This window comes from Aptenodytes patagonicus, chromosome 7 (assembly GCF_965638725.1).
Source record: "Aptenodytes patagonicus chromosome 7, bAptPat1.pri.cur, whole genome shotgun sequence".
Classification (NCBI taxonomy): Eukaryota; Metazoa; Chordata; class Aves; order Sphenisciformes; family Spheniscidae; genus Aptenodytes; species Aptenodytes patagonicus.
In genome coordinates this window covers 16,964,970-16,982,719 of record NC_134955.1, presented here as the reverse complement: position 1 = coordinate 16,982,719, position 17,750 = coordinate 16,964,970, and the positions used below count along the sequence as shown (strand labels likewise).

The 17,750-nt window shown below is 49.5% G+C and overlaps 1 protein-coding gene across 2 annotated transcripts in view; it reads right to left on the bottom strand.

The window, feature by feature from the left end:
* TMEM86A (transmembrane protein 86A) overlaps positions 1–14,453 on the bottom strand; it is a 31,102-nt gene extending 16,649 nt beyond the window's left edge. For both annotated transcript variants that reach the window (XR_012995867.1, XM_076344133.1), the window contains exon 1: positions 14,382–14,453. Coding sequence is in view for 1 of the 2 variants with exons in the window: in XM_076344133.1 (XP_076200248.1) it covers positions 14,382–14,402 (21 nt within the window). In the remaining variant the exon portion in view is untranslated. The remainder of the gene's footprint in view (positions 1–14,381) is intronic.
* Positions 14,454–17,750: the final 3,297 nt, after the last annotated feature.

Genomic DNA, 17,750 nt, shown 5'->3' with positions numbered 1-17,750 from the left:
GCCTGCATAAAAAATGAGTATACAGCCTCTTCCAGACACCGGCTATGTACCAACCTGCTGTGGGGATATGGCTCATGCCCATTGGGCTGTAAAATGCTGCTTTCCAGGAAAAGTGTTTTAAAAATAATACCCCAGCTATTCCACTGAGCAACACTTGAGCACAACTGTGTGCACTGGCCAAAAAAAGCTGGGCTATTGTCCTCCACCCATCCCTCCTGGCGGCCTTGGCTGGCCGAGTACCATTTTGCATATCCATGGCTGAGCTGTTTCTCCTGGCTTCTGGCATTCTGCATCGTGGATCCTGCCTTGGTTCTGCCCTACTGTGACAATAGCTCTTACCCCCAGTTGGGCGCCAATAAATATTTATGTGGCTTTGTTGCCATGTATTATGGTGCCACTGCAAGCCCATGAATTCTCATTCCCCAGAATATGTGGCTCTTTGCAAGGCACTGACGATCCTCTGTGCAGTCTGAGTATATATATGTGCCACAGGCTCTCATCTATGGAGCAATGGGGAACAAACACAATTCCCCATCACGCTGAGCCTACAGAAAACTTATCATTGTGCTTAACCAAAACGAGTAGACCATAAGGAGAAGCTGATGTGTGCACAGATCCTAGCCAGAGGCAGCCAATTTTTGCCTGAATTCAATGATGCAGCAGCTTTTGCTGAACCAAGGAGGAACGCAGCAGTACTGGGCAATTCCTGGCCATGAACCCGCATGAGCTGACTGCAAAGCCACCATCTTCCTGGGCTTGCTTGCATGTTCCCACCTTTGCTCAGATGGTGCAACATCAAGCCTTCTGAATGTGTACACACTGAAACTGATATAAAAGAGGGAATTTTTAGGCAGGGGGGCAGATGTGTGTGTAATAGGGAGGATTCAGCTGTTCGGTACCCAAATTCACCACTTATATCTTCCCTTTCCTGGGTGGACACAGGGGCCTTCACAACGACCAGCCCTGGCGTGGTACCTCACCTGGCCACAAAGCAAAGGCCCCAGTGGCCACTCAGCTCTGCATCCCTCCTGGGTGGCTCGCAGAGGTGAGAGAGGAGGAGACAGATGAGACGTAAAAGGGCCAGCCAGTGGGCGCTTTTCACTCCACAGGGTTGCTGAAATACTAGGGCTGGCTGGGACAGCCCTAACTGGTACACTCGTGTGAGTGTAGGCGAGTGCAAAGCACTTCACCTCCAACTCTGCTCTCCTGCAGGAGCAAACATGCTCCTGTGGGAGAACCAATTGCCTTTTGTCAAGGAAGGCACTAGCTCGTACATGCCCCAAGCTGTTCCTAAATAAAATTCTGAGAAAAAGTGCTTGTTTATGGAGGCTGTTGAAGAGTTACTGAACCAGCCAATCAACCTGCCTGAAATACTGTGTTGGTGCAACATATTAGTGTAAGCAAGGAATTAATGAGGGTTTATGTTTGTGTTGGAGGTGCCACAGGCCAGGCATCCAAGGCAGATGGCTCCTAAACAGGTTCCACATGCTGCAGGAAATTCAGGGTGATAGATAAACCCTCCTCCCCTCAAGTGGAGACAAGACCGTAGAGGCTCCATCTAAAATGGACTTGTAAAATAGCTAATAAATCACCCAGAGAAGACGGTACATGATTTGCCTTTGGGACAATGTGTGTGCTGATAATCCTGTCTCCATCATGCTTACGCCATGCAATGAGTTTTGCCAGGCCTTGTGATGCTTTATGGCAGCTGCTGGCACTCCCCAGCACAACTCAGGGCCTCCATTTCTCCAAAAAGGGTAATGCAGTGAAACTCGTCTCACGCTCGGCTGTCCAGCCAGACATGTTCGCAAGTGGTCAAAAAGTTGTGGTTTTGTCTGACAGGAGAGCCTCCATCATTCAGCACAAGCCAGAAGTAACAGGGCTTGGCCTGAATGCTTCCCACCTGCAAAAGGACCATCCTCCCAGCTCAGCCACATATGGCAGGAGCAGTGGGTCCAAGGCAGCTATTCCACCCCCAGGGTCTCTTCAACTCCTCCTGCAAACTAGAGCTAGTTTATTGGCTTCTCCCATCCCTCCCTCTACCCCAGCAGCCTGGCTACTTTCTTCCTCCCCATGGCTCAATGGCATCACCCCCCAGTTAAGCAAAGTAAGCTTCAGCCGCACTTCCCAGCTTTGCTCCACAACAGACTGACACAGAGTTGAGAGCTAGACATATTTGACTTCTTTTTTCTTAAGACCAAGCTATGGCTATCTGCCAGAAAAATACAATTAAAAATTTGGCACAGGCCCTCACAGTCCTTGGGTGGTGAACGCAGATATATTGCTGCACAAGTTCTTGGCATCAGAAAAGTCGCCCTTTGGTGAAGGCACAGGGGAGCAGGCAGTGGGTGAGGATTAATCAAACTGGCATCTAAAAAGGGCCTCTGTGCAGGTCTGGGCTGCTCCACACACAGCTGCACGCAGAAACAAGAACCACAACAAAAAGTTTCATTTCCAAGCCAAAATCCTGCCCGACTTGCAGTCACATCAACATTCAACCTGATCTCTGGATTAACCGTGGGGGGGATGAAAATCTGTCAGCACTGAGGTTAAAATCTTCCAGACAAGCATTTTCCCCCCAGATGCAGAAAGAAGGGAGAAAATTTGAAGCGGCAGTTTCCCCGCAGCAGCCTGGCAGCGCGGCACGTGCCGCCTGGCAGCAGGGCAACGTTTGCCTGCACCAGCCTCTCCCAGGGGAAACCACAGCTCAAGTCCATGCAGCACGACAGCACGCCTGGGCACAGCGGGGGCACGGCACGGCCACCCAGCTGAGCGGCAGCAGGCGAGCTTCAAGAACAGGATGTTTTGTACCGAGACAGCTGGGGAGCACATGAGCAAGGCTCATCGTGTTGTGGAAGTGCCAGCGATGCGAGATTGCAGACGCGGCTGTTGCAAAGGTCTCTTCTGATGTTTGCTCTCCGAGTGCGATTTCTCTGCCACAGACTGCTGTCTGTCCCTAGCCGTAGACACTGCTCAAGAGAAGTCTGTGCTACCCAATGCTTTACCTTAGCCATGCTGTCATCTACCACCAAACCCCCTATCATCTGTTGTATGGGAGTAAATTGCTGAAGGGGATTGTCTAGGATAGGTTTTAGAAGAAAACTGCACTGAACACACAATGTATGAAGGATATTTAAATAAATGGCTCAGGAAGGTAAAAGAGAGAAGCATTAGACAAGCTTTGTGGCCTTCTCCAAAGGACAACAAAATAGCTACAACTATGAATCCTTGTGCAGTGGTCAGGGAGGGAGACAAGCAGTAACAGGCAAAGGTGGCAGGCAGCCTTCACTTCTGCCCCTTCCCAAGATAAGGCAGGAGGAGCCAAACTGCCACTCAATAAAAATAGCAAAGCCCACGTTAGCAAAGCTGCAATATGAATACAACAGCAGTCCCATCTTGTCTTCAGTTGCTTAATGAAGAAATTAAAAAATGCTGGGTGCTGAGCAGTCTCACTGACCGTGCTCACGGGGCTGCTGATGAAGCCAGTTTGGCTCAGCAGCCAATGTGACCTGGGAGCTCTTGGACATTGCAGCTCTCTGCTGTTATACCCATGTTAAAAAAAATGCATCTGCAAACACCTGGGATGTAAAATAGTGGGGGAAAAAGTCACAAATGGGAAACTGGAGTCTCGCCTTCAAAAGGCTCCTTGCAAGAGGCCTTAGCAATGTGAGGGAACAGTTCCATAACAACCTAAAGTAGAGGCAGGTGGTTCTGGAGCCAAGGAAATAACCCCCACCGCATCAGGGCACTGCCTGTGCCACATGTTGCATCAGGAGCCTAACTCCTGCTTCTTGCCTTTTAAACCATGACATTGCCCAAAGCTATCTTAAGACACTGGACCACGGTGTTCCCTCCAGCAATTAAGGAAGTTACAGCACCCATAAAGGTATCTCCTGTACTGAACAGAAGAAGAAATCGTGTTAGCTTGGCTAACTATGGTCAACAAGCTATGCAACAGTGTCTGTGGGACCTTCCTCCACTACGCAGGACCTACTGCTATCAGGCCAGGCAAAGTGAGATACTGCTACACCAGCCAATACCTTACAAAGTCACTGGGGTATCTGCCCTTGGCTTTCTGGGACTGCAGGGAAGCCTTCAAGATGGTGAAGCCTTTCTTTAGCAGATGTTAACTCATAAAAATCAAATTACAGACAAACACATTTCACCCTGAACTGAAAACTCAGCTTGGATATATGTGTTTTTGCTAGGGCTTGTTTTGGTTGGGTTGGTTTTGCTTTTTTCCATTATCAAGCATCATCTGTCCTGTCTACTGGACTGGCACAGGACCACAAGCAGGGCTATTTTAAAAACCTTTTCTTAACCTGCAGTAGTAATGATTGACTCCACATCTATAGGAATCCTATAGCTGTCAGCCATTTTGGAGATTGCCTTCTGAGTACGGTCAGCAATGTACCATTGCCAATGACCAACAATGTTAAACCAGTCAAGAATTCAAATGTCTCTGCAGGGCTGTAGGAGCTGTCACAGACTATGCTTTCAGGGTAGTCCATTGGCTCTCAGAAATGAAAGGAAAAAAAATAGCATTTGCCTGTGTCCTGGTTTCGGCAGGGATAGAGTTAATTTCCTTCCTATTAGCTGGTACAGTGCTGTGTTTTGGATTTAGGATGAGAACAAAGTTGATAACACACCGATGTTTTAGTTGTCGCTAGGTAGTGCTTACACTAGCCAAGGACTTTTCAGCTTCCCAAGCTCTACCGACTGAGAAGGCTGGAGGTGCACAAGAAGCTGGGAGGGGGCACAGCCAAACTGGCCAAAGGGACATTCCATACCATGTGACGTCATGCTCAGTACATAAACTGGGGAAAGCTGGCCGGGGGGGCATCGGTCGGTGGGTGGTGAGCAATTGCACTGTGCATCACTTGCTTTGTGTATTATTATTATTATTACATTATTATTATTATTTTATTTCAATTATTATCTCAACCCACAAATTTTTCTCACTTCTGCTCTTCCAATTCTCTCCCCCATCCCACTGGGGTGGGGGGGTGAGCGAGCGGCTGCGTGGTACTCGGTTGCCGACTGAGGTTAAACCACGACAGTCTGCTAGCATCTTATCTCAGAGCAAAGACTGCTTTTCCCTCCTGAGATTCCAGATCTTTCTTTCTGTGTAGCAGAAAGCAAGCCTCTCTGAACATTTCCTTTGCTGTAACACTCGCAAAAGAACCCCTTGCAGATGTTTAAAAACCTGAACCACAATGGGTCTGTCTTTTCATTTTGCTCATCAGAGCTGCAGTGCTGCCACTGCAAGGGCACGCACCCTTCCTTGGTGAGCGAGGTCTGGTGGGGCTGCGTCCCCTAGTGCTGCCCAGGACCTCAGGGGGATGCTATGAATCCACAGGGAACTTCAGAAGCCAGCCAGCCAGCAGCCTGAAATGCACAGTCAATGGCTGTCCCAGGCAATTCCTCTCAAGATGGGAAGGGGCAGTTATTTGGCTGGTCACACTAAAATCCAGATAAAAAATTTCTACTGCTTATGGAAAAGTCTCCACAACTCATCCTGGGGATGGTTTCCAGGCTACGAGCACACGTTCTCAGGAGACCTGTCATTATTTATATCACACTCTTCTGTGAAAGAGAATGCAGATTTCTGTTACCCAGGAAAAAGTAGCATTAGGTTTTATGTTGCTCTAAGCATTACCATGGAGGGGCTGGGTAAGCAGAAAGCAGCACCTCCTTGCAAGGCTTGTTGCTGCAGACAAGTGCCACAGACTGACATCTGCCCCACAAGCTGTGTGGCAAGACTGGGGCCTCTCTCCAGTCTCTCTGAGGTGGGTACAGACCTGAAATAAAATGCTCCAGGGAGAACTGTCAATTCTTTCCCTGTCAGCACCAAGGGCAGGCTGAGCCTCTAGGTAATAGCAGTGAGGGATCTGCACACAGAGTAATTTGTCCCCAGAGCTGAAATCCACCTTTTGCCTTCTCTCTCCCATTTCCAGCCTTATTTGCACCCCACAACCCACCACAACATTTACGTACTTGTTGAAGGGCCCCAGCCACCCCGTCGCTCAACCACAGCAGAGGGGATGCATGGAAGATTGGACGCTCAGGGGAAACGAGCACTTGGCAAAGCTCTACCCTACCACATGCTGCTTTGGCAGTAGGGATTGGTATTTGGGAGGAAAGGGAGGCGCTTCCATCCAAAAGCAACTTCTTCAGCAGAGAAGACCTCATTTTACCTACAATCTATGGGGAATAATGCAGGTCTAAATGAAGAGCATTGCAGGCATTGGTGCCGTCACAGCCCCTTACGATAACAGCTAAAGAGCCATTAGTGTAGCAGAGAAGGCAGGTGGCACATGCCAGGCTGTACCAGCCCTACCAGCCATTCCCAAAGACGTGCCAAGAGTGAAACCGCCTCTGGCACCCAAAAGGCACTTTTGTGGCTCACTTTTCTGGCTCACACACCAGATACGTGCACACCTGGCAGGTGAGGTTTTTGCAAAAGCAACGGGAAGGCAGAACTGAGAGAGGAGGGGAAGGCGGCTGCCAGTGGCTGGGAAATCTGGCAGCTCTATGCAAGCGACCTTCACTGTACGAATCCTCGCAAGGCGCTGCAATAAGATCAGCAAAATCTGGCAAAAGCAAGCAGGGCTGTGCTGGGAAACCCAGGAGGGACAGTTCAGCTTGTCTTAGAATCACAGAATCATTTAGGTTGGAAAAGACCTTTAAGATCATCAAGTCCAACCGTTAACCTAGCACTGCGAAGTTCACCTCTAAAGCATGTCCCTAAGCACCACATCTACACGTCTTTTAAATACCTCCAGGGTTGGTGACTCAACCACTTCCCTGGGCAGCCTGTTCCAATGCTTGATAACCCTTTCGGTGAAGAAATTTTTCCTAATATCCAATCTAAACCTCCCCTGGCGCAACTTGAGGCCATTTCCTCTCGTCCTATCACTTGTTGCTTGGGAGAAGAGACCAACACCCACCTCGCTACCACCTCCTTTCAGGTAGCTGTAGAGAGCGAGAAGGTCTGCCCTCAGCCTTCTTTTCTTCAGGCTAAACAACCCCAGTTCCCTCAGCCGCTCCTCACAGGACTTGTTCTTGTGCCTAATGGAAAACTGAATGAAATGCTCTACCTACGTATCATGTCCTGCAGGCTGAAAGCTTGTGAAACACTACTGTTAAAGAAAATAAGAAGGGAAAATAGCAATGTACCCCAATAAAGATGTGTATTTAGAGAGGTGCCACTCTGGTACCTTAAAAAAAAGCAGCAGCCCTCCTCATGTTATCATGGGACCAATATGCTTTAAGAGACAGGAGGAAGTAAAGTTAAAGTATGACAGTGGAGTCAGAGATTTTATTTCCAATATCTATTCTTGTGCCAAGATGTTGTGACCTGGGCAAGTCAGTATCAGACACAAATTACATGAAGATAAATTGGACTTTCCCAGCCAATCTCAACAGATGTGGGGTGGGCAGGTGCAAACAGTAACCTGCGCAAACACTGATCCACGCACTCCCAGGATTCACACTAATACATCAAGGGTTTCACTTGCAAAACCCCTGCTGTAATTGGGCTGAATATACAAAGGCGGACCACGCTCACAAATGAGCGTGCAGCTGCTTACCAGTGTTATGCCCTTTATATTGAGGGCACGGATGCATGGGACATTAGCCAAGTGGAAACTTCATGAACGTCAATTAAGTGATAAACTTGTCATCACACTCCTTTTATATCAGGGTTGCGGGGAAAAGCCATGCAACTTTCTTAGTTTTGCTTGCAATGGAGCACAAGTCAGCACTGCTATCCAAGCACCCTGGCTGGCTCTGATTTATATGCCATAACAAAACCAGAAGACACAAGCAAATAGGGATACATCATCCAAGCTATGATCACAGGCTCTCAGCCGGCACAAACGCAGTTCTGCTGAAGCCACGGGAGACAAAATGACTCACGTAAGGCTGAGGATCTGCCCCATGTGTCTAGTATGTGCTGAAAAATGTGCAGCTCACTTAACTTCAAACTTACCCTCAATCTCAAGCAACGATTCAATCAGAGGCTATTTGGTACTAGCAGAAATGCACTCATTTTGATACATAATTGGAAATTTAATGCCTGATGCCAACTGGTGCCATATCTGTCTCCAAAGCTGGTATCTGGTGAGGGGCAAAAAATGAAACCTCACCATTCAAACTTGACAAAAGTCCCAAGGCCAATTCAGTAACATGGCTTGTCTCATCTCCCCTCAGTCTTGGAAAGTACATGTTTTGCAGTAATCTGTAGACATTAGTTTTTGGGAGAAAGTGTAGCCTGCTGGTAGAAACAAGGCATTTCCATAAGCTCACAGCAAGGTGAATGAAAACAGCCACCGTCCTCATTACCAGGCAGATTTGCAGCACAAGAGTCAGCCTGCAACATGAAATTAACAGAAGGAGACACAAGTTGCACTTACCCAGAGAGAAACTGCGCCCTGTGCTATTCTGGGTCAGAGTCTGCAGCGTGAGCCCCGGGCTCTCTGCAGGTATCTGAAATCCTTCACACCCCAGCACACTTAAAATGTTCCAGGAAAGCTCTCGCCCAGCCCACCTACCACCTTTCAGCTCTGGTGGCGTGTAATCTTCTCCTAGACACCGTTTTCTGCTCCATGTCACCTAGATCATGTTCACGTTCCGCATTACATGGAGGGATGCTCCAGACTGACACACTTGTCATACAGAAACCTGCCATTAGCTTAAATGCTATTTAGATTATGGCAGTATAAGAAATTGATATAGGAAGGGCACAAGCTAGCTAGAAGAAGCAATAACCATCACCTTCATTTTGGGCATGCTGCAGTAAGCAAAACCTACATCTGTATTATCATTACAAATCTATTGGGCATTGTGTGACATGAAGGGCAGTAGGAAAATTAAGTGCTAATATAATAGCCACTTAGGCCTCCGGGAGGGAAGGGAGTTATATAACTAATAATCTTTCACTGTTCAAGTTTCCACATGCTAGCAGAAGACGGGTTCCAGATGCCATCTTTTTCTAAGGGTCTAATTTCACTGGAGTTATTATTTCCTTAGTATTATGCAGTTACCCACAGAGAAAGATAACTTTGGCTCTTCTGTCGCACTGAGTGTATTTTGGATATAGATACTTGAACAGGAAAAGAGAACGGAAGAAATGCATCTCTGTCCATTCAGAGGAATTATGTGTAAGTACAGGCTTCTGAACTGGACCCATAATCTTAACGAACAAAGCACACTTTGAACAACAGACGCGTGTGACTTGAGTGATATACTTGAGTTAATGAAGCCTTTAATCTACAGCACTGCCTGCAGCAGTGATTGGCACTAACTGCTTAATGCAACCACACTGGGACTGGGAAGAGCGTGAGAGAAGCCCGCACTTTCTAGCCTCCAATTTCAGTTACCCATATCTACGCCTACCCTCTCATAGCAACAGCTACAGCAAAGAATGTCAATGTCATAGGAAGAATGCACAAGTTCAGTCTGAAAAAATAAATCGTGGCATGTAACACTATGCCTGGGCTCTAGCTGGCATAAATCAGCACAGCTTTTTGCTCAGGACCAAAGCTTTTAGGCTTCTCCCAAAAGGTGTGACTGACATAAATGTTACTAAGATCCTGCTAAGCTTACCTAAGGTGATGATTCCCTCCCTTACTTCATTGAGTTCAGATGTTTAGAAATCTTTTCTATAATTCATTTAAATTGCCTTGGTTTTTATACAAGTGCCATATTTCCATAATTGTCTATGTGGTATATAAATGTGCACGTTTACAAGCCTCCTGCATAATAAAATCCCAATTTATGATGTATTTAAGTAATGGGGAAAATTACAATGAAAGCAACAATGTTGGGTATAAACAGAGAACAAGTAAAATTAACCTCTCTACCGTAAGAGTTACTTCTGACTTAGATGGTTGCTAACACTTCGTTCATTAATGCAGAAATAATACATCCTCTATTTAAGAAGAAAAGGCTGAAAGTTCAAAGTGTGATCTGGCTTTCTTGTTTTCAACAGCAGTTTGAGGATTATAGAGCACACTTTCTAATAATAAACCTTTAAAACTATGCTTAGCCCTACTACTGCTACAATTGCCCATAGCACAGTCTCTAAGCAACACGATTTACATCAGGTTTCTATATTCATCTGGATCAATGTGGTTTGGCCCCTCCTCAGAAACTCAAATGATACCCACCCAATTCTCCAGTCCTATTCCATATTTGTTACTCATGATTACCTTTCCAGATCATACCTTTCAGGTTTTTTGCCCAGTTTTTGTAAGTGACCTTCGTACTTCCCCACAGTGACATCCTGCATCTACCCAGAGGGTCGACAAGGGCTTATCCCAGGAGGGTTGCTGGCTGCTTCCCACCTAGGGGGGAAGGAGCCGAGGGCTCAACTTGCTTGATGCGGCCAAAACAACGTATTCTTCTCCAACCCAGCTATCTCTGTTTAAAGATGCAAATACATCAGAAGACGAAAGGGAAGGGATGGAGATTGTTAATATATGGCTTCCGGGCAAAAAATCTGTCCCAAACAGGGAGTTTCACCTCCCTCCCACACAAAGGACTGCGCTAGGCCAAGTAAAACAAGTACGGAGGGGATGTTGTAGGGGTGAGAGCCCATAGTTCATCTTGCTCAGAAAGACACACCAGTATCATCTATAACTGCCCCCAAAAAGAGACCTATTCTCAGACAATTAACATCTTTGTATTTCCCATGCCCCATTTTCCTCAAGGTGGTGTGAAGCCCTATACTAAGTTTAGCCCTAACTTTAAGGGAAAAATAAGGTCCCTTTGAGCAAGGAGCATTATGTAAATGCCAGAACGACTGCATGTCTCCAGGCTCATCTCCCGCATACTTGCAGCCCCTGCAATTATGGTGCCTGCTGGGCAGAGAGGTCCTTAAGGCAAGGGCTATCTCCCACAAGCTCACGCTAAAAACTGCTTAACCAATAGTGGGGGGCGGGGGGGGGGGGGAAACGGGGAACCCAACCCAGGTCAAAAATCACTAATGAGGCAGTCTCAGAAAGGACTTTTATTAAGATGGGACCAGTGATGACTGAACAAGAAGGGAATTAAACCTCACATACCCATGAAGCAAATGTGCCATTTATTAATACTGCTCTCCAACGGCAGGCCCTCAGCCCACACAGCTTTATGCAGAAAAAACAGCTCTTAATCAGAGCAATATCAAGAACAATAATTTTTAAGCAGGATGCTCCTGCTTGCCTAGCAGAGTAAGCAGTGAAAGCTTCCCTCCAAGGTGACTTCCAACCAGAGTGAGCATTGCTCACCAGCTGGAGCAGGACTGGCAGACAAATGCATCTTCTCTGCCACAGCCCAGCACCATGCAAGTCTAGACTCTGGCATCAGCGGGACCTCAGAGCTTTATCCCAGCTGAGGACGGGGCACAATACATTAAAAGGTATTTTGGCCACAGACTCATTTATTTGTGGACATGCTCCCCCCTCAGCGCATCTGAATTGTGCAGCACCAGAAACAACAGCTTGGCTAGCTCTGCACAACGCCACAGTCTCTCCTTGCATGTGGGGCAGACATGCCAAACCTCCCGGGCCATGATGCACACCTGGCAGCCAGCACAAACAAGCAGTCCTAGCCGCGATCTCTCCCTAGCTTCCTCTCCATGGTCCGTGCCTCCTTGCGTGGTTTCTTCCAGCTACGAGTTGTACAGCAGCCCTGGAGCTCAGGGTTTCTGACTCGTTACAAGAGTGTCCTAAAGAAGGAAAGAGGAGGAGATGCAGGAGACCAGGTTGTGTGTAAGTAGTCAGGGCCATCTGTTGCAGTTATGTACAAAGGCCATCGCTTTGAAAACGGGAAGCAAAATCATGTCACTCTCGGCTGTGCTCTTTTAGTGTCCTCCCCATTGAGGCTGATGCTGCAGTGTACTGGGAGAGGACATACACTATAGACAAATCAATTCCTCTGAATAATTTGATTATGCCTCAGGTGCTGTCCCCACAGAAAGCATCCCCATCATGTGTCATAGCAAAGATAGCCACGCTGGCTCCAAACACCTGGTCTATCTATGCAGCAAAAGGCAGTGCGGTACAGAGATAAGGCCTGGGCCCCAAGGGTAAGCACCTAGCTGTGGCCAGACCGATTGCCTGCTGCTGTTCCCTTCAGCAAGCAACTTGCCGGAGGGAGCCCACCGGCTTTACAGCCACCCTGCTTCTCAGCCCCTGCGCAGCTCCAGTGCATGCTGCTGCATGACAGCGTTTTAGCCTGCCCTTCGCGGACCGCAGCACAGCCGATGACGGAACAGTACAGTGCGCTCCTTTGGAGGAAGAGTGATGTGCAAAGAACTGCTCCTTAACAGACTGAAGGCTGGCAGCTCTTTTTTATGAGCTCTTTGGAGGATCAGACGCCCTCCCCTCCCACCTCTACAGCCATGGTAAACAGCTGCAGCTCTGGTTGCAGCTCCTGGTCTCATCATCCCTCCAGCCTTCTGCAGCTTCACACCTGCATTAGTTGCCTTTGGTGAAGCAAAGAGTCAGTATGTCAGGGATGAAGCCAGAGCAGAAACATGCATTGTTTTCATGTCAAAAGGGCAAGTGAAGAAAGCAGATTTTTTTTTTTTTTTTTCATTTTCCCTCCCAAGTTACCTTCCTAAAGTATAATTTCTGGTGTAGGTAAAGCCTTCTGGTCTGAACTACATACACCCTTCCAACACATACTCATGCTTTAGTCACCTGCCTCCTCTCAAAGTTCAGTTGAAATACACACTGCAAGACCACCCTGATTCACTAGCTTTAAAAGCCAAGTACTGCCTCCTGTGGATTATGAAACAAATTCTGCCAGTTTTTGAGCCATTCCAGTATTGTCCCAGCATAAGATTTTACTTCTGAGGTACACGTACACAATTCACTGTAACCAAAAGCATTACTTAAGGATGAATTTAGCTCATGGCACAGAAGCACAAAGATACCAAACCTCTTCAGTTATTTTTGGAAAGCGTAAAATAGTTTGGCACTACAATGGTATAACTTGCAAGCTACTTCCCTCTGTCTCTAAAGATAAAAATCACCCCCAGGCTGCTGATGAACTTACCAGGTACATGTTAATAACTGGGGGAAAATTCATCTGAAGTATCAGACCGTACAAGCTGCTGTGCAGAACTGGCAAAGCAATTTAAAAGTTTTGAACGCTGACTTTGCGAGTTAAGAACAGGGAAGGGACAGGATTTCTACCTGCGAGAGAGAACGCAATGGACTGGCCGTTAACCAAAATATTTCAAAACAGGATGACAGTGGATCCGCAGGGAACCAGGATACCAGCAATAGGTGTTCAGTGCTGCAGCGAAGCACGAGGCAACTCTCCCACCGACAGTTAGCTATTCTTACAGCATGCATCAGCCTGCTGGTGTATTCAGACAAGTCCCTTGCTTTCTAGAAACAGGAACATGCAAAGCAGCTTGTCTAACAGCGCAGCTTCTCTGCTGTTCCGGCTGAAAGCATTTTGTCTTCTTTCAGCACTGAAACACTCCCCCTTCACCTGCAGGGCCAGGACCTGGTATTGCTGGTCCAGCCTGGCGTGAGCCACAGCTACTTCAGTTACCAGCTTTGCTCCATCAATCCAGCTATGCGGCTACACACGTCACCTATTGACAGGACAGCAAGGAGTTGCTACCTTATTGCTGGTTACGTTAATTAAGCATCATGACTCCCCCATGAGACAGGCAGGTGACACCATCTCCACTCAAGTCACGAGACGGTGGAAGTGCCAGACTGGCTTGTCAGGGGCGATGAGGTCTCGGTGGGAGGTCGCCCAGCCTATGGCAAGATCTGCCCGACGCGGTGGCCAACACAAGCCTCAGGCCAAGCTGTCACCTGGACGGCAAAGCCATCTCCGGATGGTAAGGCCGAGGTGCCTGCGAGGGCAGGGAGGCCGAGGGGGCAGGAGGATACTCCCGGGCACTGCCACGGTGCAAGCCCGAGGCAGCTGGAGCAGAGATGCTCTGAGCAGGTGTATTCTATGTAAAGCAGATGTCTTACAGATTCTTTTAAAAATACAAATGCCAAGAGGAGGAAGAGCTGGAGAGCCACCCAGGGAGGCGCGCCGCTGGAGCAACAGCTGCCGGGGGGAGGCACCGGGGTACGCCGAGGGCCGCTGAGAGCATCAGGCAGGCGGGGGGCCGGGTCTCCGCCAACGGTCGCCCGGCGCCAACGGTCGCTGCCTCGCACCCCGGGCGCGCGCGGGCAGCGACGGCGGGAGCGGAGCACCCACCCCCCTCGGGGGCAGCGCCTCGGGGACCGGGTAGGGGGCACCGGCGATGGGGGGGGGGGGGGGGGCGGGGCACCGCCCGGGGAGGGCGCCGCTGCCGGGCGGCCGTGGGAGGGGGCGCGGGTCCCGCTCCCCCCGCCTGCCGCGCGGCCCACACTCACCACGGTGACGGGGGACACCATGTCGGCGGCGGGGCACGTCCCGCTCTCGCTGCTGCCCGCCCTGCCGTCTGCCCGCTGCCCTGCCTGCCTGCCGGGGCGCTTTTTTAGACAGCTGTGACGTCACCGCAGAGGGGGCCCCCGCGGCGAATGCGCTGCGGGGAGAGGGAGGGGGGCGGCCCCGGCCCCGCCCCCGGGGCGGGCGTGGCAGGCAGCGCAGGCAGGGCGGGCAGGCGCACCCCGGGCCCGCTGCCGGGCGGGTGCGCGGTGCGCTCGGCCCCCGGCGGCGGCGGCGGCGGCGGCGGCGGCGGTGGCGGCGGCGGCGGCGGCGGCGGCGGCGGCGGCGTCAGTGGCGCCGTCCCCCTCCTGGCGAGGCGCCGGCCAGGCAGCCGGCAGCGGTCGGATCTTGCGCCGCGTCCCCTCGCCGGGGGTGGCCGCAGCGGGGACGCGGCCTGCGGGGTCCCGGGGGGAGGCGGCGGGGTGCGCCGGTCCTCGCGAGGCCCGATCGCAGCTCGTTGCCGGGCCGTGGGGCGGGCGCGGGGGCTCCCTCCCGACAACGGGCTCCCCCGCACCCCGTGCCGGAGCAGGGCGCGTTGGCCTCTCCGCTGCAGCACTAGCGAGGGCTCGCTTCTCCGGCCGCTCGCTCTTGGCTGAGAAAAGCGTCGGCCGGCTTAGCACAACGGCTTCCCTGCCTGCCGAGGGGTGCCAGCGGCCGGGTTTGCCCCCCGCCTGTCCGGTCGGTAAACGCCCCAAACGGCAGCGCCTCGGAGGCTCGAGGACGCTCCCAGGCAGGGCAGGGCAGGGCAGGCCCGCGTCCTTTGCCCCAGCACCGCCCAGAGCTGCCGGTGCCGGCGGTACCAGGCACGGAGCGAAGGGTAGCACACCCCGTATCCCTTCCTCTATCTCGGGTCCCGCCTGCCTCAGGGTCTCCCTCCGGCACGCCTGGTCGCCTGCCTGTGCCCGCACACCCCCAGCCTCAGCCTTTCTCCTCCCCCGCCTTCCTGTGGCTTCCTGCCTGCCGCTCTCCTGCTCCTGCCCATTCCTTTCACATGCCTATTTCTTGCACGGACCCCTGTGGCCCTCCACCCTTTCTGCTCCACCTCGACTCACCACCGCCCCATTTCCCCATTTTTCCCTTTCCAGGGGCTTCTCTCATTTCACAGCTGCCCCCTTAACACTTTCCATCGCCTCCATCTTAAGACCTGCAGGTGCTTGGCAGACCTTCTCCCTGCAGGGCTGGCCATGTTTTCCAGCCTTGTCCCTGCTCCCAGCGGCTGGTGATGGCCCCTGTGCCCCCCCAGGAGCGGGTCCCTCCCAGCGCCTCTCCCCATCCCCATCCTCCTGCCAAGGTCATCCAGAGGCTGCAAAAATGTTAGTGTTGGCACAAAGACAGGGCGAGGAACGTGTAATGTGGGATACTGGAGAGTGGGATGCAGCAGCTCAGGCTTATTAAAGTGACCCTGGGACTACCTTCAATCTGTTTTTACTTGAGGATTAATATTTAAGGATGCAGGAAGCCGCTTTACATGTAATATGATCTTGCTCAAAAGTTTCACTTCATAACAAAACAAACAGGTACTTAAATAGTAGATGATTAAGTAATCTGCTATTTGCAGCCTGAGCAAAAGTCATGCTCAGTATTTATCACATCAAGGGAACATTTTCTTCTATAAAGTAAAAAAAAAATCTGTGCAATTCTTTTGCGGTCTTTGTGCAATAGATTGGTATCATGTTTCTGAGGATGAAATATACACGACCAGCAGTCCCGAGATCCCACACAAGCAACCCGATTTATATCAAGAGACGTGTAAATAGAGAGAGAGCAGTGTTTGGCCCATCACCATCCGATGGGACTGGGATGGACGCTGCAGCCCTTGCGTCATTTACCGATCTAAGAGGGATTTCTACCCGAAAAAAGAAACTGCAAGTCTGCACTATCAGATCAGAGAGGTATTGCAGTGAAATCTGTGGCAAGTAAACCTCAGTCAGATCAAAGCAAACTGTTCTCTGTACAGCAAAGACCCATGTGGCCACGGCCAGGGGATTCAGTGCTGTTCTTACAATTTCAGTTCATAGGGCAGTAACATTTTCATTAGGCGGGAAGAGAAGGATAAGCTTTCCCTTTTTTCGGGGAGCTAGGTGAACTAGAGAATGGGAAGAAATTTCACAGCTTTTCACAACGAAGGCTTTGCCCTGCTGAAATCAAGGGGGATGGTCCCTAGCGGAAGCAGCACAAGGAAACAGAGGTATTTAGATGTCAAAGGATGCAGTTAATTTGATACCATACAGGATTTTCAGAAGGACCAATGGACTCTCAGAACTTGGGTTCCTAATTGCTTTTGAAAATCCTCCTGGGAGCTTGATTATGTCTTGGCATTTAAATACCTCAAAAAAAAATCTGCTCCTTGATCCTTAGCCAAACTCTTTGTCTGCTTATCCTGGCCTTTATTTAAGTGACGAGCCAGGCAGTGCAATGGGTAGGGGCATGTTTGCATTCGGGTATTGTCTCTGCTGCTCCAAAAGTGGGAGATGATACTAGGATGGATGTGGCTTTGCATTCGTTCTTTTTTTCTAATGCAGTATCTTTCTTCACTGGTTAGCAGCTGAAGCTTCGCCTGGTCTCGCAAATGAGGTATTTCTCTGTGTCATTGATGCAGACATTCAAAATATGTTAACACTTGGGTGTGGGTTTTCATGTTATGTTATTAGCTCAAAGAAACCTATCAGAAGTGAAGGGGAAACTGCGTGCATGTCCTGACCTTCCCATCTCAAACAGGCACTGGGAAACTCAATCTCATTAGTTTTGCTTGGAAGGGGGTTGACCTTTTGTGATTTCCAGACAGTTCCTTCCACAAACCTTTTAAAAAGAGAGATTCAGAAGTTCTAACGGCAAACACAGTATTTGTATGTAATAAAGAGATGGCTCCTGTGACAAAGATTTTACAACCTGAATAGAAGGTGAAAATTTGTTGTTGTTGTTTAATATTAGATTAATTTCATGTGACTCACAAGATTATTCACAGGATGACGTCCATTTTTCCCACTATCGAAATAAGTGCTACATCAACGATAAGTAATTCCTTGTAAGTGAGGGACACCTTGGAGTATAAATTAGGAATTTGGATAGAACAGAAATGTTTTACATTTCATTTTACATGTTATCTAAATTACATTTTATCTACATTTTATCTAAATAACAGAAATATTTTACATTTAATCTAAGTTAGGGGCACCTTGGAGTATAAATTAGGAATTTAGATAGAGCAGAAATATTTTACATTTTATCTAGATGCGAGCTCTGATAGAATAGGCCCTGGCACGAATCCATTCCCACTGTAGAAACACCAAGCAACAGATGAAGCAAGCAAGGGG